This window comes from Micrasema longulum, unplaced genomic scaffold, assembly GCF_059751315.1.
Source record: "Micrasema longulum isolate JH-2025_06_02 unplaced genomic scaffold, ASM5975131v1 h1tg001033l, whole genome shotgun sequence".
NCBI lineage: Eukaryota > Metazoa > Arthropoda > Insecta > Trichoptera > Brachycentridae > Micrasema > Micrasema longulum.
Window position 1 is genome coordinate 415,582 of NW_028278221.1, and position 24,043 is coordinate 439,624.

The 24,043-nt window shown below is 32.4% G+C and overlaps 1 protein-coding gene and 1 long non-coding RNA gene across 2 annotated transcripts; one reads left to right on the forward strand and one right to left on the reverse strand.

Moving 5' to 3' along the window:
- The first annotated feature begins 2,515 nt into the window (after positions 1-2,515).
- On the forward strand, positions 2,516-23,002 carry Cat (Catalase). The gene is made up of 2 exons (XM_088232879.1): positions 2,516-2,646; positions 21,315-23,002. Exons 1-2 carry the CDS (start codon positions 2,590-2,592, stop codon positions 22,782-22,784), a joined length of 1,527 nt encoding a protein of 508 aa, XP_088089005.1. The 5' UTR covers positions 2,516-2,589; the 3' UTR covers positions 22,785-23,002.
- LOC148277441 (uncharacterized) lies at positions 19,923-21,306 on the reverse strand. The gene is made up of 2 exons (XR_015823477.1): positions 20,923-21,306; positions 19,923-20,777 (listed from the first exon to the last, which is right to left on the reverse strand). It is a non-coding gene; the product is annotated as an uncharacterized LOC148277441 (long non-coding RNA).
- Positions 23,003-24,043: the final 1,041 nt, after the last annotated feature.

The following is a 24,043-nucleotide window of genomic DNA, read 5'->3' on the forward strand; positions in this document are numbered from 1 at the left end:
TTTACATAGTAAAAAGTAAAAAACATTAAAACACAAGATTTTTTTTTTTATTTATTAAGGAAAAACAACAGTTGTTATATAAGAATAGAAAATATAAAAAAATAGTACATACATCCAGTTAAAGTTTTTCACAAATATAATGAGAGAACATGTTACACAGTAAAGAGAAAAATAATATATTATAAAAGACATGAGAAAGAAGAAGAAAAAAGAGCTCGTAAGAAGGTTAAGGGATGAGAAAATTGGAGGAGAGGGATTTTCATAATATAGTTGACCAATTAAATTTTTTTATATTGTGATAAAACAAATATAATTAAAGGAACATAAATAAAATATAAATGAAAAATAACTTTTCTATTTTCATTCCCTGTGAAAGTAACTAAAGTAAATTCAACGTAATACTTGCGTCAGTTGCCTAAAAAGTAAACTTAAAAAAATGAAAATATTAATCTTATTTAACTCAATGGAACACATCACCAAAATGTATCTATGTGCACCAAGTTATGCTTATACATTGGTACTTAAACTGTAGTGTATCTTGATAATTTGTTGCATTAAGACAAGATAGTTCAACGCTTCAGATCCAGTCTTGCGCCGCGATTGTGAACGCCATCTTCATCGGTACATATTGAGACGGTTTAAACTAACATCGATATTTATATACGAAAATGTGTATATTTGTATGAAAATTATCTTCGTCAGTAACCTGTAATTGAACATGTTTGGGGAAAAAATGTGAACACATAAAATTTTTCATAAAGAAAACTTAATTTTACTATTAAGATAAAATTTCAGATAAATTTTAACTTTCATTAGAATATATGGTGAATAGCTGGAGTCAGTTTTGGTTTCTTCAATCTGACTAACTGCCTAGTTGTTCTGGCAGAAAAAAATATGAAATTGAAAAAATTAGTTCATTTATGATTTTCGTCAACTTCTTCTCACATTTCCTATGTTTTTCTGTCAAAAGTCAAAAAAGTTTCATTCATCTGTAGACATGGTGGTTTTTTTTCGTCCACAATTTCCAATTCCCTGATTTAGAGGTATTTTTCTATAAAATTTAGTATTTGTTGATTCAGTGTTATTTTTTATATTTTTATTTATTCGTATAAAGATGCGTATTACAAACGAATAATAACGAATCCCCAACTTTATTAGCCCTCTGTTGAGTTGGGATACAAAATAATAGAAAGTGGAAGCATGAAATTACATTAACATTATTTTTAAGGAAGGCAATCCTACTTTGGGATGATTTGAATGCTTCAATAATGCAAAAATTTCCAATATCTATTCTAGGAGGATATTTTTTGTTTTTACAAATTTTTCCAAAAACTTTCCAAACATATATGGATAAAAAACTATATTTAAACAGAGTTATACTATCTTATCGTTACTACAAAAATTACATAACAACGACCACAACAAGCTTCACATATTTACAAGAACGATGTATTTATGTTTAAGTAAACTTTATTTGAGTAAAATAATATTAAAATATTATTGTACATAATTTTAGTGTCTACATTGATATCAATTTGAACTTTATTGGCGTGATTAAATAAGGAATACGATTAAAAATTCTCAAAGTGAACTTATAACGAGTAGAAAGGAATCTGTTTTTTGCAATACAAAAAGGTTTTTATTGTTAATTAAAAATTGCGTTTTGTTCGAAATATACTTCTACTGAGATACACGTTTATAATATTTTACTGAAATAAAACGGGGATATCGATAGCTTTAACACAACTCATAAATGTTTTCATATCCGAAATAACGAGGTCAGAATTGACTTTATTGGATACTACAAAAAAATATTTTATTGAATTTAAACTACACACTTATTACACTACATTAGGTACTAACATTATTTTTAAAATGTCCAAACAAAAAAAAAACACAAAATAACAACCTCGACAGGTAATGTTTAATATATGGTTTGACCCTACACGGAAGAATGATACACCTTCAACTTCATATAAATGTCACCACAACAAGTAAACAGGAATACCAAGGTTCAAATGAAAAAAAATGCGACAATGTGCTTCATGATACAAATTTGTGTTCATTAAGAACTTTTGAACCTTCAATAATTAGAAGAAAAACGATATTGTTTAAACGATTTTTTTTTTTATTTAAACAATAATCACAAAATAAAAATTTATATAACACAGTAATAAAAATATGATGTAGAAAAAAATATTTATGAAGATAGAAAATATCCTAATTCAAACATAAGGTTAAGACATATGTGTGAAGCACTATATATATATATATAATATAAATATTCAGTGTAATTATTAGAGCACACATAATAAAAAAAATATCTGTGCCCTCCACCTACTAAAAGATTAAAAATAAAATAAAATATATGATAATTTGGTCTCCTACTGTACATGTTCACGTTCTATGTTAGTAATCTGTGGTAGTACAATGATTCGTTTGCATAGATAATTTAGATAACCTTTGCTCGATAATGACAACTTGTATATAAGGATCATTTTGACGTTTGGCCCGCATTCATGTACGTGTCGCATTTCGTTGTGGATTTCGTTGATTATTGATTCGCAGTATAAGTACTAAAGTCTAAAAATGGCCGGTAGAAATCCAGCAGCCGACCAATTGGTCAACTTTAAAAAATCCGTCAAGGTAAGATTTGTTTCCAATATAAATATTGCAAATCGTTCAGCCCACTTTTTCATTCATTGTATTTTGTTTACTCATGTTTTCTAATACCCACACAACGATACTATAACTTTTACGGAAAAATATTTTATCGATTCAGAGCCTGTAAAATTGATGTTTTAAATTATAAGCAGTTTAGCTGCGTCCAAAGGTCTCTGTAGCAACTTGTTTTTTTTATTTTTATATTTGCATACGTTTGTACTTTTACAAATAACTTTAAACATTTTTTGAAATATAAAATATCAAGTAGTATTCTAAATACGAACTTATTTGTATATCTTTTAATTATTGTATTAGGTGCCAAAATGTTTCAAACAAGTCCTACTTATGTATTTAACAATGTAGAATCTTTAAAATATTTATTAGGGTTTGGAGGCTAATAAGTACATTAGTAACTGAACTTGTGTGTATTTTTGTGATACCTTTTTTTGCATCGCAACAGGCCAGGGGGCCCAATTACAGTGGTGAATTACATCACAGAACACCCAGGCTTGAGAAAAATCCCATTTTCGACTTATTCTTGTTATAGTTTTGCTTTTACGAACATTTGTGACAGTATTATTTTCAAATTGTTGCATATCAATCAAAACAGATAAGTCACTTAGATAAAAATAGCCAATACACATAAATACTTTGGTTTTAAATGTGTGAATTTGATAAACCCATTGTTTTTATTGTGAACTATTGAACTGTAGAATTCTGCTTATCATTCATTTTCAGACCTGTGTTCAAACTCTTTAAAAACAAAGATACATAAGATTACATGATGTTTTTACTCTAAGGACATATTTTTCCTCTAGTTTTTTTGTGTTCTTTAAGCAAAGTGTTTTTTTTCTTCATAATTTGGTAATCAAAAATACACAAATCCACCACTAAATAAAAATAAATAACTCCCGTTAGTTAAAAAAACTTGTTATTGGACATCTACCTAAGAATTGTACATAATATTCCTAATGATAACAAACTCTTCTTAAAGGTTATAATAATATAAAATACAGTAATATGGAACCAAATTATACGAATATAAAAAATGATCAAATATTCAAAACAATATTCCTCGAGTTCTTTATATTTTTAACAAACTTATCTACCTAAGTTTAAAGCTATTCTCGTTTATAATATTTCCAACTAAAAATACCTGTCTATTAAATATTACTGATAAATGCATTTCTTAACCTATAGGCATTGATTACTTCATTGTTTCTATATTCCTCATGTTTATTCACTGAATGTAAAATGACTTTCGTTGAACTTTGGAAAATATTCAACTTTCAATATCTACCTGTATTTTTTAGTTCAAATTAATTTCATAAAGTTTTTTTTTAAACGTAACATAATATTAATGTACACTCTTGAATCATTACCATAGGTAATGCCTGCTCAAAAATAAATCATAAATATGGTTGAATGTTGTAAACCAAATTTCACCGTGTAAGAAAATAAAATTATTTATCGATTAAAATCTTAAATCTGTTTCGGTATTTTTTTACCATACTTATAATAAAAAGGAAAAAGGTTATATAAGTACATTTTGTGGTAACGAGTATTATCTACACAGACACAAATTATTTGCGTATCCTGTTCTTATTACCTACGTGTGGTCAAACATCAGCCATTCTAATTTTGTTAGACAAAATTTAAAAATAAAAAAATATAGCAATGTAAGGATGTATCTTATTGTGTGAAAACACTTTTAATATAAAAGCCTAATAGCCCGTGAAAGTGGCTTGTTTCTCCGCTTAATATCTGCACAGTACGTATGTTTTTGTGCCTATATTTTATTACTATTATGTTTTTATATTATTATTATTTTTGACCATTTATGTGTGTACGTATGTATACAGTCATGCATGTATGTATATTATGCACATATATTGTTATAGATACCAAGTATTGTAACTAGAAACACAATATGAATAGTGTAAATGAATGCCTCAATTCGGGTAGTGCCCAGTGAGGTGTTCATGTAGAAAAGAAAAAAGAAAAGTATTTTGTGAAAGAATGAAAACATACTACCAAGACTTGCTATCACATCGATAAAAATGCATTTAAATCATTCCCAAGAGTGTAATAAATATAGACTTAATTCCAACATAACTATTTCCATCCTCTTACAACCTTATTAGAATATAGAATAGAGAATCTTACAACCTCTCTCTCTTTTTATTAAAGTTTGAAGCAGAATGTTATGTCCGCATAGTATTAATGATTTTTTTCTGACTAATCGCTGACAAAACTACCTCCATGCTAAGTAAACGTTTTAAAGTATATTATGTATTTGGAAATAAATCTTTTTTAATTCAGGTCACATTTCTGTACATATTTTTTCTAACTCCAACCGTGCTTTGTGGTTCTGCAAAATATTAAATAATTTAATAGCTGTTTTCCATAAGCCGATAAAACATAAATACCTAAAAATTATATTACAAATCACAATCAACTATTACTTTTTCCTCCCTTCCCCCTTCTTTTTCAAAAAAATCCTTTAGTTAGTTGATAATTCATAATGTGTATATTAACTAATATTTACAATTATATTATTAATAACTGTGTACTAATTTATAAATCTATTGTACATTATTAAAAGAAACATAACATTTTTAAATCAATAAGTTTTCTTTAATTTCTTATACTTATCATACAGTTTTTTTTTTATTTACATTAAGCTGTTTTGAAAATATCCTATTCCTATTTGTAGATCTATAGTTGTGTACATTTCTATTTAATACAATTTAACTTTTAAAATATTTTGGCATAAGTTTATAAAATATAAATACATTATACAATAGTCCTTTTTTGTTTCCATCCAATTCAAATCTTTTCAACTTTAATACAATTGCTTTTCTTCGGGATAACTCTTTGTCTTCCTCGTTGGCCAAATAGAATATAGTAGAGCAATAGCCCCAATGGGGGGCAATTATTGTTTAATAAAATTTATTTAGTTAATTAATGAAATTAATTTTCTTTTAACAAACACGCACTATCCTGGATTCAAACTAAAGATATTAACTCTTTTTTCCTATGATATTAACTTGTTGCCCTTTAATAATAAGGAATATTTCTATGTTTTTTTATATTTTTTATTTCCTTTTTTAATTACTTTAAAATAAAGAAGTACCTCCTTATCTTTACAGAATATTTTCAATATTTTCTTTTCTCTTTCTTAAATTATACAAATATAATATTATACCTGTCCATTTATTATAGGAGCAAAAAATCATAAACATTTCTTGTATACCCACAAACAGGCCTTTGTGGGATTATTTGTTTACTCTTACTTTTAATATATATTTCTTTGCTGTGTAATTATTCTTTATTTTTTTAAAACTCTGTTTTTCCTCTTATGTATATTGAAAAAAAAACGAAAAATCATAATAATAAATAAAAAATAAAATATTTTTATTTTTTCATATATTTCTATTGACATAATTATGTTGTTTGGGACTCCAGACTAGTACTCTCCATCTGTTCTTATGTTATAAATTAAAATCATATTGTTACTATACACACATTTTATTGATATTTACTCGTTGATAACTAACTGCTGGTGACCTATCGTTCATGAGTTTTTTTAAATCATAGATTTTCGATTCAGCCCGCTAATTTGCTTTCTTTATTTCAAATATCTGCCCATAAGCCACAGTTTTCACAGCCCTTATTATTTTTCACTGTGGTACAGTAGTGAGCGCGTTTGCTTCTCATGCGTAAAGTCCCGGGTTCGATTCCCGGCAAAGTTATTGTAAAATATTTGAAGTGTTTTTATCATTAGGTAATTTCATAGACACCTAAAGTGTATGACCGATCATCTTACCATCAAATAACAAATGATCGAGATACGCTGCATTCGGTGCGAATAATGAAATAATGAACGATTGTTCAGTACAATAATAATTATTCCGTGATATCACTAATATCTTATCTTTTTGTATGTATATAATATATAATGTACAATTTGATTTGTAATATTTTTATTGATGACTTTATAAAATATTAAATTGTATTTTTATGCTACATTTCTTATTTTATTTTTACTATCGTCGTTTTATCATTATGTCTTCATTTATAATAATATTGTTTTATTTTCACTGTTTAGTATATTCATATCTCCACTCTTCGCCAACTTATTTGACGTACTTTGACACATTGATATACCCCGAACACCTACATTTTTACGACATTTGATTTTTATTATTTGTCAAATAAACTTATACGTAGTATTATAATATTGTTTTACTGTTACATATTGGCACCGTGCGCTTTATTTTATTATGAGATAATATAGCGAATAAAGAGCGAAAATGAAAATAAACCACTTTAACTTTGCTTGTGTTTGTTTGCGATGAACTTTATATGTTTATATCCTCTGTTTGCATAATAAGATAAAGCGATTAAATTATCTCAATTACACTTATTTTTAGCTGAGTTGTTTCAATGTTTTTCACTTTTTCAATGTTTTAGCTGATTTGTTTCATATCGGTGTTTTGTGATGTGCGTGTAGATTTTATAATTTAATTGATAGGTCTATTATTCTTTGATTGATTTACCTTGAAATAAAACAAAAATATGCAGCATTATTTAAAAGTTCTCTGTCGTTGGTAACGGTCCTGGCAACAGGCGTGTAAAAGAGCCCTGTGGCGCTGGAATTCTTTCGTTCATACTTAATATATTTCTGTACCTTGAGGGAATTCTCTGGTTTGATGAAATCAAAAAATCTTATATATCTCAAATATGTTGGTAAAGTGAATTTTTAAAATTTGAAGCCATTATAAAGATACCGCAGTTAGAAGAGGCAGGTATTCGGGGCGCTGGTACGAGTTGTAACTGTACTTGAACTTCAAACGTGTTTTTCTCAATACTAACTTTCCTCCGTCATATCTTAAGAACGGCTTGGCCGATTCCCTTCAAATTTATAGAGTCGACTCAACATATATAGACGGACGGAATGATCTATAATAACCCCAAATTTTAAAATATTTCTCTCTTTTTTAAACAAAAAGCTGACATGAAATTCGATTTTTTTCCCAAGTCTGTCAAAAATACAATTTTCAAAATTTTCTTTTTATAATGGTCCATTCCGTGGATATAAGCTTACAAATTAGAAATTCGCCAATTTTTAGAGCGCTATAACTTTGGTTTTAATTAATATTTTTAGCTAAAAATTGATATGTATACTTTTGAAACCCTCATAAATAAATGATTAAAACTCTAAAGTTCTATCTCTTCATTGGTTCTCACAAAAAAATCCCAAAAAATGCTTAAATATCCGACCGCCACACCAGAGAACCCCCTTAAAGGATAAATCATGGTTGTCACATTGAAGGATATGTTCAGGATAAAAGGTTTTGTGATTGTGCGATTTCCAAAACATAACGTTTGAACCGAATGAGCTAATTTCAGTCTATAAAGAGCTTTCAATGTAAAATAATGATTATCTTGATAATAATAGTACATATTAATATAGCATATCTGGGACGACTGATGTTTTTTGCATTAAAACGAAGTGGACTTCCGATTTTTATTTCGAAAGTGGACTTGGGCGATTTATTCACATAAAAATAGCTTGTTGCGATAATTTCTTTTAAACTTCAAAACGGCAAAAAGTGGACTCTTGTGTTTTATCCTCTAAGGTACAGATTTATATTTCAATATTTTATTCGGTGGTTTAATTTTTTTCTCTAAAATGTTTTTTAACGTGTTAAAAGAGCAACATATAACAACAGAGCGACAAAGAAAGGGCGGCCTCCGCGGTGTAGTGGTCAAGACGCTTGACTTACGTACGGAAGGTTCCGGGTTCGATTCTCGGTGAGAACGCAAAAATTTTAAGTGATTTTTCTCAAGCCTGGGTGTTCTGTGTCCTGGCATGTTGTGGTGCAAAAAAACAGATGGGGAACATTTTAAAGAAGAGATTACGAAAGTCTAGGCGTTTACGGGTTATTTATTATTTTACATTTTTTATTTAATATAATGTTTCCTCATTGGGTGTCCCGAGCCAAGAGAAACATTTTTAATTGTATTAAAACATGCCTTAAAAATGTTTAACCAAATTTTAATTCCACATTTATCATGTAACACTACAAAAAAATAACACTTTTTTTATCTGTTTGCCCTAATCCTCTCTAAATCTGTGGGCAACCCACCTCCGCTATCTACTACGTCCTGTCATTGTCTGGTTTACATTCACCATTCTGCCTAAGTTTGAACATCCGTATTTCTTCAATTCTTCCATCTGTTGATTTATGTGAGATTAAAGGGCTGAAACCGTCATTGATGCGGATACGATTCATTCGACGGAATACAACGGCCACGTCTGAAAATATTTTTTAATTTTTACACTTCTTTGACCAATTGGTTTCGTCAGCAGTATTTTGAGTTTGTCCCAATAGCAGCCAAAGACACATCATAAGTCCTATAAATGCTTAGACTTCCATATTCTCTTCAACATTCACAGCTGTTGATAGATATTTCAGCATGGACAGATATACTTTTTAAAATGGAATATGGAATGGAAGTCTAGGCGTTTACAGAGCTTATATCCTGTAATGGGGAAATATCACATACTATAAGTACTGATAAAAATATATTATGAAATGGATTTAGAATAATTAATTGTATTTTCAAAATCATAATGGATATTGTGGAGAAATGATTTCATACATAAATGTAAAAAAGAAATTTAATAAAAATACCTTGCAAGAAAAACGCGACTTTTGGCCTTGGTTGTTGTGACGTCAAGATTCGTGATAATTTTCTAAACAAATTTCAATGGCCAGAAACAAATAAACATGAATCGTGACGTATTAGGGGCGTGGCCAATATAATTATTGTTTTTGCGGGAATTCAAAATTACTAATTAAAAATAATTTATTGTAAAAAAAAAATTTTTTTACTGGTCATTATTTCATATATCTTCATTACTTTAAAAATGAAAAAAAAACTGATATTTCCCTATTGGCTGGTTTAAGTAATCTTTTTAACAAGTAACATTAACAACTCTGCTTACCATATGTCATAATCATCTTCATCAACGCCTTTTATGCACCGGATGGTGCATAGGGCTCTAAATTAGTCAAGTGCATGCGGCGTGTCTTACATATGTTACAGAAATAGGTTAAGGTGATCAGTCTTACGCTTCAGGTGCCAGTCCAGGCGGACTTTTCTCAGCTCGATTTCCTTTTACAGAATTTTTACCTAAGAGTAGTAATCGAATCAAAGACACTCATTCAGGATTCTGGTTCTACTTCACACATATAACTGTATTCTTCGTCTGCCTAGACACAGGCGAAATTAATATCTACAGCCTATGTACATAATGTTTTAACACCTATATTTCTCCAATTCCTTTATCCATTTTTTTTTGTACAGTAAAACAGTAACAATTAAAATTAACATGAAAATTATAAAAAATGGTTTTTTTCTCCTATTTCTTTGTGATCAGAATAACATGATTTGTGCATAATATGATATATCCGATTTATACCAAATTCACTTAGTTTTATAGAACAAATACCGGGTTTCGTCGCTCTTGCGAAATCGTCAGATTCGTAGAAATAATCGGTGTTTGGTTAACAAAAGTAAGTGGGTTATAATATCGACAAATGGTTGTAGACATGGCTGGATTCCATCCCCAAGAGAGTCATCGATAGAGATTAAATAAATACCCGGCGGATACCAAATATTAATTGAAGTGCGAAAATTTCATGAAATCAACGTCACTTGATTTATTTTTATCGACCGTGTTTGGGAAAAGAAAGTAACCTAAATTATTTGCAAAATTAACTTTTTTGCATAAAATTAACTTTTTTGCCTTTATTTATGCGGGTGAGATCATCCGATTGCATTATTTCACCTACAATCTAGGCAATGCCTGAAAATTTGTTTGAAAAAATCTGCTGAAAAGCGTTGCTTAGTATGTAGGTGAAATAATTCAATCAGATGAATTTTACCCGCATAAATAAAGGTTTCAGCTCTTTAACTTCACAAACATCAACAGATGAACAAATTGAAGTAATATAGATGTTCAAATATGGGCAGAATGTTGCACAGTGTGTAAAGTGGCCACTTAAACCAGCCAACGACAGGTCATAAGCCGTGTAGATGCCTGGACTTCTATATTACCTTCTCTAAATTGTTCTTTATCTTTGTTGTAATGTTATTATTAGTATATGTTGAGATACGTCTAAAATCTGGTACACCATACCATTTGGCGATTTTCGGCCCGAGTATGTGAGTATTTTTTTAATTTTTAATTTAATTTATTTATTTATTATTTACATACAATATTACATTTTAGTTATTTTAAGACATTTTTGAAATTTTTTTTTACAGGACTCACCAAGCCAATGAATATGGCTTGTCGGTAAAGATCCTTTACAATTAATCATATGATAGTCCTACATGGTTTTATAATAATAATAACTACTAACTTAGATATAGGGAGCGAAAAAAAAGTACATGTAATTGATGCTTAAAAGCAAAAAATAAGTGAATGATCACGCAATTTTAAGATAAAAAATAAATAAATACCAAACCAAAATTTTAAACAGAAGTGTGTACATATTTAATAGTATGGAGCATTATTTTGCTGCAAACTGTAGCTACTTCGTAGCTGATAATCCTACTTCGATTTTAATGCGTACGGACGGCTCTGTGAGTGGTAGCGCGCGTTATTTCTCCAAGCTATAAACATCTCAGTGGCAGCATCAAACGAAAGGGAAACTCAATTATATTGTATAAGCATAAATTGTATTACATGTTACGCAGTTCACATGAACAAACCAATCAAATAAGAGAAGATAATGCTGTATCGTGAATATGCCATTTTGTTTCTAGTGGACAAATAAACTGGTTTTTCCCAATACTTTGATAAAAAGTATGAAATAACACTCGTTTGAGCGAGTAATATCAAATTACATAATCCGTATAGACAAGACGGTTGCCTAACAATAACAAAATGCAAACAAATATTTTCAACGGAGATGCAAACATTTATAGAACGGTCATTATCACCATACCCTTATCCGCGCCGAAAAGTCCATAGGGGACTGCATTGTCAAAGTAAATGCAGCATACCTCGACTATCTGTTTCAGCGGGATGAGGCGCCAGGGACAGTGAAATATTTCAATGTGAAAGCACCGTACAAACAGATATTTCGAGTCGACCTTCCCAGGAATCGAGCCCGGGACCTCAGGCACGATAGGCGAATGAGCCTGCCACTACACTACGAGTCAGACTTTTTTTTCCACGTAATATTTACCACTCTGCTTACGTTCGATACCTACATTGCCTACAAAGGTTAGGACATAGATAGTTAAAATATTGTTGAAAAAAAAAACTCTTCTGTCATCATTATCATCATTTCTAATCCGCACACAATGGTGCATAAGGTACTGAATTTTTGTATCAATGAGAAACTTCAGTGCTACAGGAAATTGGATATAAAAAACGTTTTCTTACACGCGTTAAAAGTTAGAGCATTCAATTGTACGACGAAGTTTCTTGAAAATTTATGAAAAAATGATTTCAATAAAAACGAACTTCTTTGAACAACGTCACTAGTTCTTACGAATCTCAGAATAATAATTCGCTCCCACTCAAAGAAATGCCTTTTCGCTCTATTGCATAAAACAATAGTGTATTTTTGGTTTGGTGAACGTGTAACGGATGGTTTCGGTTTGCGCTTGCAATTCTCGACCTTAGTACCTACGACCCGCTGTCTTCCTGTAAACTGTTGCTAACTTCGTGGTTGATAATCATAGAATGATTTTTGTCTGTGTGGGCGACTATAAGCAGGTGGCGTATTATTACTTCGAGCTCCGAATCAACCAATGAGAGTGTTGTGATGGATTTCCGGTTTACGGGAAGCCAATTCCCGAGTCAGTCGAACTCACCTAGGAAAACTTGTGACGTCACATGCGGAGTAATTTTAAAAGTCATGGCGGTGATAACACGTTTTTTTTGTTGTTGTTTTAGTTTGGTAGTCTATTAAAAAATAAATAAAAACCACTGATCTTCCTCATTTTTACGCGTACACGGAGATACTGATGATCTCTGCCAGCAGTTCGTACGAACTATGCCCAGAACTCTCCACTTAGGTATACGTTTTGTTAGTGAATATAATTTGAACTTTCCCCTTATTGATCCATTTGATTGTAAAAAAATAACATTTAAAATGCGCGTCTTAAAACATACTTTTTTTTTATACTTAGTTTCAGTAATAAAGTCTTATTTTATTTTATTATATTTTATCTCTAATTCTTAATATTTTAAATATATTTATATTTTCGACACTTGTGGAATATTTACACACATGTCCACCCTCATTCCAATATAACACCCACCCTCTCACTCACTTACACTCACACAAACACACTAGTATGTATTGTACGAGTATTTAATGTATTTCTGTGGATATCTGTCATTGGTTTTATTCTCTGTATATTTTATTTGTTGTATTTTTGTTACATGTATTACTGTTGATATCCCCAATAAAAAATATTAAAAAATGTAGAGGAAGCAAGTTATTTATGCCAAGATAGATTAAAGTGGCGTTCTATCCCCTCTGCCTATGGGGGAATGGCGTGATGGTTTGTTTGGTTTTGTGAACACAACGCACGTACTTTTTATACCTCGTAATATTTTTATGCATCATTTTATTTTATGTCATTTCAAAGTTCGCTTCGCTCACTTAAAATTATTCTGAATACATTTCCAAGTACATGCAAGTCATCCAGACTATTATTTATTCAAATGAAGTTGTTTATGTCATATACAATCGTGATGTTTAGTGTGCATAGTTTGTTTACTTACATTTAATTTACAATGTAATGAGGAAGTTCAGTGGTTTAAAAAAAATAAAATCGTTAATAGACTGTTAAACTAAGTAAAAAAAAATAATTTATTAACGTATTGTCGGCGCTACGATTTTTCAAAGTTTTGTATTTCTGAAATAACTCCGCGTGTAACGTCAGAGGTTCATTTCCGCTTATTCTCATTCAGTTCTTCCCATTGGTCCAGAAGCGACAAGCAGACCGGAAATCTTCCATAGCTCTCCATAGATCATAGGTTGATTCACATGAACCAGTGACGTCATTTAAAGTAGTGCGTTTTTATAAAAATATGTTTTATTATTTTTTCTGTACATTTTCAAGAAACTTTGCCGTACAATTTAATGCTCTAATTTTTACCCCGCGTAAGAAAACATTTTTTGTATTCAATTTCCCGTAGGGCTGAAGTTCCTCATTCAAATATATATTTAAGAACCAAAATTTATTTACAAGTAATTCAAATAGATCAAGTCAAAGAAGGAATCGTGCACTAGAAATACCACATTGTAAAACGAGGCTCGCACAGAGACATGCGTATTTTATAGGCCCAAAAATTTTTAATTCTTTTTTTACTGATAATATTTCATTGATTCCAAACTATCAAAATTTTCCTTCTTTTAAAAAACATGCTGTATCCTGGATTCAAACTAAAGATATGAACTCTTTTTTTTCTATGATTTATTTTGTTGCCCTTTAATAATACGGAGTATTTTTGTGTTTTTTTTAAATATTTTTTATTTCAATGGTGTCATCTCGGAACCATTGAAGCCGGTGACTTCTCATAGAACGGGCAATACCCTTCCGATCGTTGGTAATATTTATTCCTTTAGGTGAAAATCATAAATACTCTTTCTTATTGTGCATTTGTCGAACGAATCTGGACCGGTTTCTTTTCTTTTTTGGCGACGAGACAGCATTATCTTTGCCATTACATTTTAAAGTTAAAAATAATAATGATCTTATTGTTCTGGAGGAAAAACCAGTAGCTGCCGAAACTTTATACATTGTATTTCTAAATTAAGACAAAATCTCGTCAAAGTTCGTAGGTTTTCACGACCATTCGGATTCTTGTAATGTGTTTCTGTGTTATTGTGCCGTGTTCAGCGTTACAGCGTTCGCATCAGTAATTCATAACCGGGGCGCCAGCGCCCTTTTGTAGACGTTTTGAAGTTCTGGCGGGGCGTTTTAAAATTTTTAGCATTTAGGGGGCGCTACGGAAAATCGAGTGGGCATTTTGTCAATATAGAAAAATGGGTTTATTATGTTCTTCATATGAAATATTGGTCCATTTAAAATAGTTAAAAACATCACCTATGAGTGAAAAATTTGTACCGTCCGAGTACATCCATTTTTATCAGACGCAGAAAGTATCAGTTCAAATTTAAAAGAGCAGTTTATTACTTACAAAATGACTGCGAAGCCAAAATAATATTCAATCAATGTGTTTATAATGCTTTTTGGGTTTTCGCCATCAATACCCTCTTCTGTGGGAAGAAGTCAAATTACCCACCATAGCATTCCATCCTCATATTCAGCAAAGAAGGGTTTTAGTGCAGTAATGCATATGTTGAAAAAATCATCAAATCGATTACCAAAGTCCAAGAGGAGATTTGAGGTTATATTTATTTATATTTATTAATATTACGACATTGGCGCAATAACATGATGCCAAATAAATAGGGATCACATGAAGGAATAAATACACAATGTTTATAAAAATAATAATGTGTTTTATTTGTACTTCTCATCATTTTTTATTTGCAGTAGGAAATACATTGCATACAATACATACCTACATAGAGAAAAGTGTATTTTTTTTATTTTGATTTTTGTTCAATGGCGAATATTATACTGTGCTAAAGGGGGCGATTATTTCAATACGGTTAAAAAACACTGGTTTACATCAACCCAGATGATCGAAGGAGTCATAATACACGGCACAATAACCCAGAAAAACATCACGAGAATAAATCTCGTTGTTTAAATAATAAAGTAAGAAATTAGCTTCAATAAGACGTTATTTAATAACCGTTAAATGATTAATTATAAATACTTCATTTTCAATTTATGTACATATTTTGACATGCACAATAATGTATACACAAAGGACATTGCTTTGCGGGAATATTACCCAGAATTACTTTTAATGCCTTGTATTTGCATGAATACTTTTCCAATCGAATAATAATGCCCGGGAATTCCGAAAATGATTTAAAATTTACTTTAACTTTCTTTCAAATTATTTCTATTCCGAGAAGGTCTTATCCAGTTGTGATAAGACTCTTCAGTAATTAACTAGTGGAGGAGTTAGTGACCTAATTCGTGGACTTTGGCAGGGTAATTTGTAGGAAATATTTGCTGTAGGACATTATACAGGGTGTTCTTTAAACCCTGTCACATCCAAAACCACGATGATCAGTATGAGCAAGAAGACATTGGCACATATAAAATAAATTTTTAGAACTAACAAAATTTTCAAAAATAAAATATTGAAAAAAGCAAATGGTTGCTTACTTCTGCAAGGGAGAAGCGAGGGCAAGGGGAGGGGGGAGTCTGATACACCGTCAACCACGTGGCCACGCCCCCTTCGCTTCTCCCCTGCAGAAGCAAGCAACCATTTGTTTTTTTAATATTTTATTTTTAAAACATTTCTGTGTTCTAAATATTTTTTTTAATATGCCAATATGTCTTCTTGCCCATACTGATCATCGAGGTTTCGGATGTGACAGGGTTTAATAAACACCCTGTATAAATATATTAATCTTTCCGTAACTACAGTAAACGAAAAAAATACGTGCCCTTTCTGGAATATAAATAGTACATTATCTGATATTTAAATAATGTGAATGTCGCAAAAATTTTCGCTAGTATATTGAATTTCGGAAATTGGTAGCTTCGGGATGGTTACTGTATTTTTCTTGAAACAAACAGACGTGCTATCACTTTAAAGAGAGTTAAAAACGTACTGGAGTGACAGGTATTTCGTGAGCCATTGGAACGGACATTAGCCAATCAAACGACGTGATTTTACTAACACATTTACATACCTGCATATTACTCAAATGATTTGTTTAAGTGTTATTGTTGGAAAGGTTAAGTGTTTTTTTTTACCTTCCTTTAAAATGGGAATGATTATGCTCAGCCTCTATTCATTTGGTATTTCAGATTGTTCTGATACTTTGTTTAACAACTTCGTTATTTCCGTGGCCACCTTTGTGCCTCCATATTTTATCGATTCATTGGGGATTTTGTCAATTCCAAGGGATTTTCTTTTTTTTAGTCTTACTCTGTGCCTAAATAATTTATTTTTTCTGAATTCGGAAACTACCTGATAAAAATATACATAACTTCAATAAAGACACTGCATTAAAAGTTCTTCATGTTGAAAATAAAATATTAAAATTAGACAAATTGGAAATCTTAGAAATTAAAAAAGCGATTAATAATAAGAAAAAAACAAATAAACAGTGTTTCCTTTAATCCACTCCTGTCTAGTTGTAAAGATCGTATCCATCTCATTTTACAATTCCCATCTTAACAAGAGCAATAAGACAAAAAAACGTGACTTATTAGCTCCATATATTTCGATGTATAATTCGATGATATTTAGAATTCACTAATAAAATACAAAGGATAAGATTCATTATTTAAGTAAACCTCGATAAAGAAGCTTGTGTAGCTTTGAAACCGGTCCGTTGAAAAAAAACAAGGTTAATATATATATATATATATATTTTAATGTTTTTTATGTCCAGATCTTAGAATTCAAAAAAAGTGGAATCAACGCTCGGGGGATAAAACAAATATTGGTTTATTTTACATAAACGGCATTAATTTCCCAAACAATAAAAAAAAACATTAAAAAAATTGGTTCGCCTAATATCCATCTAAATGTAAAGTAATTATTTATTTTTACAGAAACAAAGTCAACAATTTTTCATTTTTTTATTTATTTATTTATCAAAAGCATACAAAAATTAACATATAAATTATCAAGTCCTACTGAACTGCATAAAATACAGTTCGTCAGCAGGTGCTTATAGTTAAGTTCTAATATATATACATAATATTATCTCTTCAATTCTATATACATATAAAAACTCTTATTATTATGGAAAAAAAGAAAAGTATGTACATCGAAAATGAAAAAATGTCCAAATAAAAAAGAAAAACACAAACAATTTCAATATAAAAAGCAACGTTCTAAATGCCAGATTCTCAGCAGACTTCTTTCTCTGATATAATAACATAAAAAAGATACGGTTTAAAGACACCAGCGAAGTTTCTAAATAATAAAAAGTACATTTTAAATTGTGGTACAACAAATGGGTGTGTTTGTGTGTATTTGTATGAGAGTAAGTGTGTTTGTGTTGATGCGATCAACAGTGTTTCGCAAATGTTTGTAGACAGTCTGGATAAGATATAAATTTGTTGCATCAGAGAGGGGAAACATTTTTGAAAAAAGAATATGCATTTCTAGGCATTTACAGGGCTTATGACCTGTCATTTGCTGGTTTAACATTCACCATTCTGCCTATGTTTGAAAAAGAGCTGAAACTTTATTGATCCAAGTGAGATTCGTCTGACTGCGCTATTCCTTGGCAACGCCTGAAAACATTTTTCAATTTTTATATTTCTTCTTGGACCAGTTGGATTTATCAACAATATAAGAAGTACGAAAATTGAAAAATAATTTCAGGCGTTGCTATGTTAGATGTTGGTGGAATAATTGCGCCGGATGAATCTCACCCACACGATAAAGACTTCACAAAACATGGAATAAAATAGTAAATTAACGGCTTAACGTAGAACTAATATTGACTCCATATATATGTTCGGCATACCAAATGGTATAATCGATGTTCCATCATTACTGGGACAAGTAAAATTCAATATTCTGACTCGTAGATTGAGAAACAATGAAGTACTGTTCATCGATCAGCATAGAACAAACTATGGCCTAAATTCTCCAATGACCCGCCTTTGTCGTATTGTTAACTCAAGACAAGATCTGGACTTTTTTGATTTAAGTTTACAACGATTTAAACGAGCACTAAATAAATAGTCCAGATCTTGTCTCGATGTCCGTTATGTTTGTCAATGCTTCTTTCTTTTTTTAAAAATCTTTTAAACTATTATTTTATTGTAATATTTAAACCTTATAAATTGTATACATGGACAATGTCCGTTAATAAATAAATAACTCGACACAGCCTAACAAACCCACCACGAATGTATGTAAGATGTAACTTAATTTAAACGAATAAATAAATCTAAATCTAATCAAATATGTTGTTTTTGAAGGTAAAAGTGTCGTGTTCATTAATATATAGTAATTAAACATAGTTTTCATGTCGCACAATAAAACTTGCCAAAATCCTATCCGTATATGTTAGGCATGTATTACGTAGGTGTGTGTACGTATAATGAACATGTAATCCATTTGTTACACAGAGTATCGGCGATCTTCAATTTTAAAGTTGCGCTCGCCTCGAGCTGGTCTCGGGGTCATAAAATAAGAAATTCGTACTATGTTTTGCGCTTTATAATATGCATTCGTAATATTTTTTATATTAGCACACGGTGCTGTTGATATAATATTGGTTATAAAATGACTACAAAAACATAAACTTAACACAGCATCGCTACACAATATAAATTTCTAACAATTTGTATTGAGAATACAGAATATGTTATCAATTTATGTTTTTGTTACTATTGTTCGTATTTTATTATATAAATAAAAGACGAGTGATACTTTAATCCACAAATTTAGAATATCCAGTGACCGGTTTCATTACTTTCGCGACATCTTCAAGACTGGTAAAGATACCAGTCTCGAAGATGAAGAAATTCAATGTATTTATACAAAACAGAGGTAAGGATAGAGAATTCAAAATTATATGAGGGTAAATTAAATTAAATTATTTTTGTCTTAAGGATCATTGTCGGATCATTGATCGTTGATTGGATGTCATTGATCATATGTCGCGAAAGCGATAAAACCGTTCACTGGATATTCCAAATTTGTGGATTAAAGTATCCCTCGTCTTTTATTTCTACAATAAATCACAGTGAACTTCCATCAAGAATTTTCACTTACAAACTTAAATGTTTTGTTGCTTGTATGTTTGGAGTGGTGAGTGAAGTGTGCTATGTGGTGTGCGTATTGTTTAATTTATTTATTAAGTTAGCTTATCTTACAACTAATACATAAACTAATATTTACATTTACTTCAATTACATATTATTTACATCATCTTACAGTAAACGTAACATTTCTTTTTAAATTCATTCGATTATTTTAATTCTTCATACATTCAGGCGTCTCTTCATACATTTTTAAACCTTTATACATAACACAATTTTGGGATTCTGTTTTTATTTTTATTTCAAATAGCCTAATTCTATCATTATTTTTGCTGACACGGTTACGAAATGTTTATTTAAAACTATCTTATTGATAAAGTATTTGGGCATTCGGTTGTTAAAAAAAATATTTTTAAAAAGCGTATGTTATCGTGTATCAGTTCTATACATAATGCACAAAAAATAGTTGAAAAATAATTCGACGGTCTCTTTATACAAAATATTTGTACTGGATCGAGAAAACATAAAAAAATATTGCAGATCATGGCGTATGGCGTATAAGAGGCGTTGCCAATCTAATAAAGCATTTTCCCGGGGATTCAAAATAAATTATAATATAAATTTAGAAACATTTTTTATTCCACTAATAAATACAAAAAATAATCTCTGAAGTATTTCATAGATCACAAATTATTTAACATTGTAAAAAAATGTGGTATTTCCTTATTATGGGTATTACATTATTTAACAGTATAAATATGTGATAATTTTTCGTTTTTAAATGCATGAACCTATTTCAAAATATGTCGTATTTTGCTTAATGCAACACGACGTTACATCTATTTGCGCCTGCTTCCGAGTCCTAAGCAAAGGAGTGTCATTTCAAAGCAGACCTAAGCTATAACAATAACTGTGCATAATTTGGTGTTTTTTTAAGGAGTTTTAATTTAAATAAATAACGAGAAAAATGTGATCATTTTATTGTTAAACAAATAATACTTACTCTCGTTTTTGCTTAAATATTTTGCAGAAATTTGCTTTGAAAAAAAACCTTTATATTTCTGTTATCAGTAGGTACTGTTTTCCTTGAATCTTAGAGTACCAGCTTATTGTTATCTCTCTCCTTCTCTCTAATATTCGCACAGTTCCGTTAGAAATAACGCCCTTGTAAATAACAGGTACTATAATCATGAGAATATAACTTTAACTTATCAACCGTGAAATAAAATAATAAACTGATAAAAAATACATTAGGAAAAAATATTCGGATATGTAGGTTCATAAAAATGATATTTTTAAGGTATTTATATCAGAATGTGTACTCACATAAGATAATGTAATTAGCATAATGAATACAATGCACGTCATTCTATTTAACTGGCTCGTTGACCAAAATACTTAATTATACTGAAACTGAATAGTGCCAACTCATTGGGCATTTATACACACGTATACGGAACTTGAGTTACCGTTTTATTGTAATCAAGTATCTATATACAATGACGTTTCACCCTTACACAATGATGCGTGTAGATATGTATTCTATTTATATTATTAGTCGACAGTTATGCATTGAAAATGTTATTTTTATTTAGTAAAACCTCGGCAGTGTTTGGTAGTTGCAATCATTAGTCTATACATAATAGATATTCGAGAATATTATAATCTTTATTGTTTTTTATGAGCCAATTAATCTAATAATATTCTACTAATTTCAGGGTAACGGCGGCACCATAACTACCGGCCACGGGGGGCCCGTGGGAGTGAAGACCGCCATCCAGACTGTCGGGCCCCAGGGGCCCGCGCTGCTCCAGGACAACGTGTTCCTGGACGACATGTCGCACTTCGACAGGGAACGCATCCCCGAGAGGGTGGTGCACGCCAAGGGCGCCGGCGCCTTCGGTTATTTCGAGATCACGCACGATATCAGCAAGTACACCGCCGCCAAGGTGTTCGACACCGTCGGCAAGAGGACGCCCATCGCCGTTCGCTTCTCCACGGTGGGGGGCGAGAGCGGCTCCGCCGACACCGTGCGCGACCCGCGCGGCTTCGCGGTCAAGTTCTACACGGAGGACGGCATCTGGGACCTCGTGGGGAACAACACTCCGATCTTCTTCATCCGCGACCCGACGCTGTTCCCCAGCTTCATCCACACGCAGAAGCGCAACCCCGCCACCCACCTCAAGGATCCGGACATGTTCTGGGACTTCCTGACGCTGCGCCCCGAGTCGCTGCACCAGACCATGATCCTGTTCTCCGACCGCGGCATTCCGGACGGCTACAGGCACATGAACGGCTATGGCTCGCACACTTTCAAGCTCGTCAACGCCAAAGGCGATCCCCACTACGTCAAGTTCCATTACAAGACTGACCAGAAGATCAAAAACCTCCCCACGGACTTCGCTGCCGAGCTAGCCTCCACCGACCCCGATTACGGGATCAGGGATCTGTACAACGCCATCGAGAACAAAGACTTCCCTAGCTGGACCTTCTACATCCAGGTGATGACCTTCGCCGAGGCGGAGGCCCACAAGTACAACCCGTTCGACGTGACCAAAGTCTGGTCCCACAAGGAGTTCCCGCTGATCCCCGTGGGGAGACTGGTGCTGGACAGGAACCCCAAGAACTACTTCGCGGAAGTGGAGCAGATCGCGTTCAGCCCCGCGCACTTCGTGCCCGGCATCGAACCGTCGCCCGACAAGATGCTGCAGGGCCGGCTGTTCTCGTACGCCGACACGCACCGCCACCGCCTGGGCGCTAACTACCTGCAGCTGCCGGTCAACTGCCCGTACCGCGTGACGGCCCGCAACTACCAGCGCGACGGGCCCATGTGCTCCACGGACAACCAGCAGGGCGCGCCCAACTACTTCCCCAACTCGTTCGGCGGGCCCGCGGAGTGCGCGCGCGCCGAGCGCCTGCAGCCGCACGCGCCGCTCGCGGGCGACGTGGGTCGCTACGACAGCGGCGACACCGAGGATAACCACGAGCAGCCGGCGCGCCTCTGGCGGGACGTGCTGACGGAGGCGGAGCGCAAGCGGCTGGTGGACAATATCGTGGACCACCTGCGGGGCGCGGCCTCCTTCATCCAGGAGCGGGCCATCTCCAACTTCACCCAGGTGGAGGCGGACTTCGGCAGCCGGGTGCAGGCCGGCTTGGCTCAGTACAAGCGCTACCACGCCAACCTATAGCTCGACGATAGAATTATGCATCGCTATTTCCGAACTCAATAAAAAATATACGAATTAAACATTATAACCTAATAACTGACTTTGGAATAAGGGTGTTTTTACTATATAGTCAGTAGTCAGTCAATAAACAAATTCATCAAAGGATTAACAATTCTTTATTTGCTTACATTTTATGTACTTTTGTAAAAAATATATAATAAAGGAATATGTATAACAAAGTACTGTTTTTTCAGTTATATGGCTAGTGTCTCGGACTCACTGATCAAAGGTCCGCGATTCGAATTCCACTCTACCCCAAATTGATTCCCATTTTCTTATGGCGAGTTATTTACAACCCCTTAAAATGGCCCTCATGATGGCATATTTGGGCAAATCACAAGAACACGAATGGTGCTGAAAATCGCCAATGTTGTTAATCCATTATTTCATTTTCTGTGTATATTAATATTGCAGTTTTCTTCAATATTGCAGATTAGTCTTTCTCGAAAACGTAACGCTGATTATCCTTTGTGTATACATACAAGTTTGTGCCAATAAGCGATTCTTTACAATCTAATCATACATTACGTGCCTAACATTTTACTGAAATTTTGAAATTAATGTTTTTAATGGAAAAAATCAAAAGCGTATTTATTTATTGTATGTACATAATAATTGCTGTGTTCTAAACTTTAATTAAGAGGATACGCGGTCTGACTTTTCTTCAACAAATGGATTCCCGTTACCTCTCCTTGGAGTATGGCACTAGAGCGATGATTTTTCATATTAAAGATATCCATCATTGCTGTGTCCCAATCGCTTTGTATTTTTTTAATAAATTGTTTCTTATGGGAGCTAAAACTCCTTAAACGCCAGTTTTATCTGATATAGTAACTCTTTTTGAAAAAAGCGAGAGATTGACAGAAAAACTATGTTCAAATACTTATTCATCAAATTGCTCCGTCACCGCATACCCTCTTAAACACCGTTGCTCATTTTGCGCACAATAATGTTTTTAATAAACACATATGTAAATTGTTGCTTTGCAGAAATAAAGATAATAATTATAATGCATCTTTATTAACCACTCGTATTAAACACACGCGAAATCATTTTCCAAAACCAAATTATTTTCCGGTACCCTCACACCCTCACACTCTCACCCTCACACTCTCACCCTCATGCGCATAATTATTTTTAGTATTTTTTCTTTTCTTTTCCTAACTTAACTGGATTTTTAAAATTGTAATTATGTGAGACACATGACTGGTTTTATCTAA

What these genes read in the sequence shown, in the direction of transcription:
- Cat (XM_088232879.1), top strand. Translation starts at nt 2,590, where the DNA reads ATGGCCGGTAGAAATCCAGCAGCCGACCAATTGGTCAACTTTAAAAAA. An exon ending in ACTTTAAAAAATCCGTCAAG is followed by an intron (nt 2,647 to 21,314) that starts GTAAGATTTGTT and finishes TACTAATTTCAG; the next exon opens with GGTAACGGCGGCACCATAAC.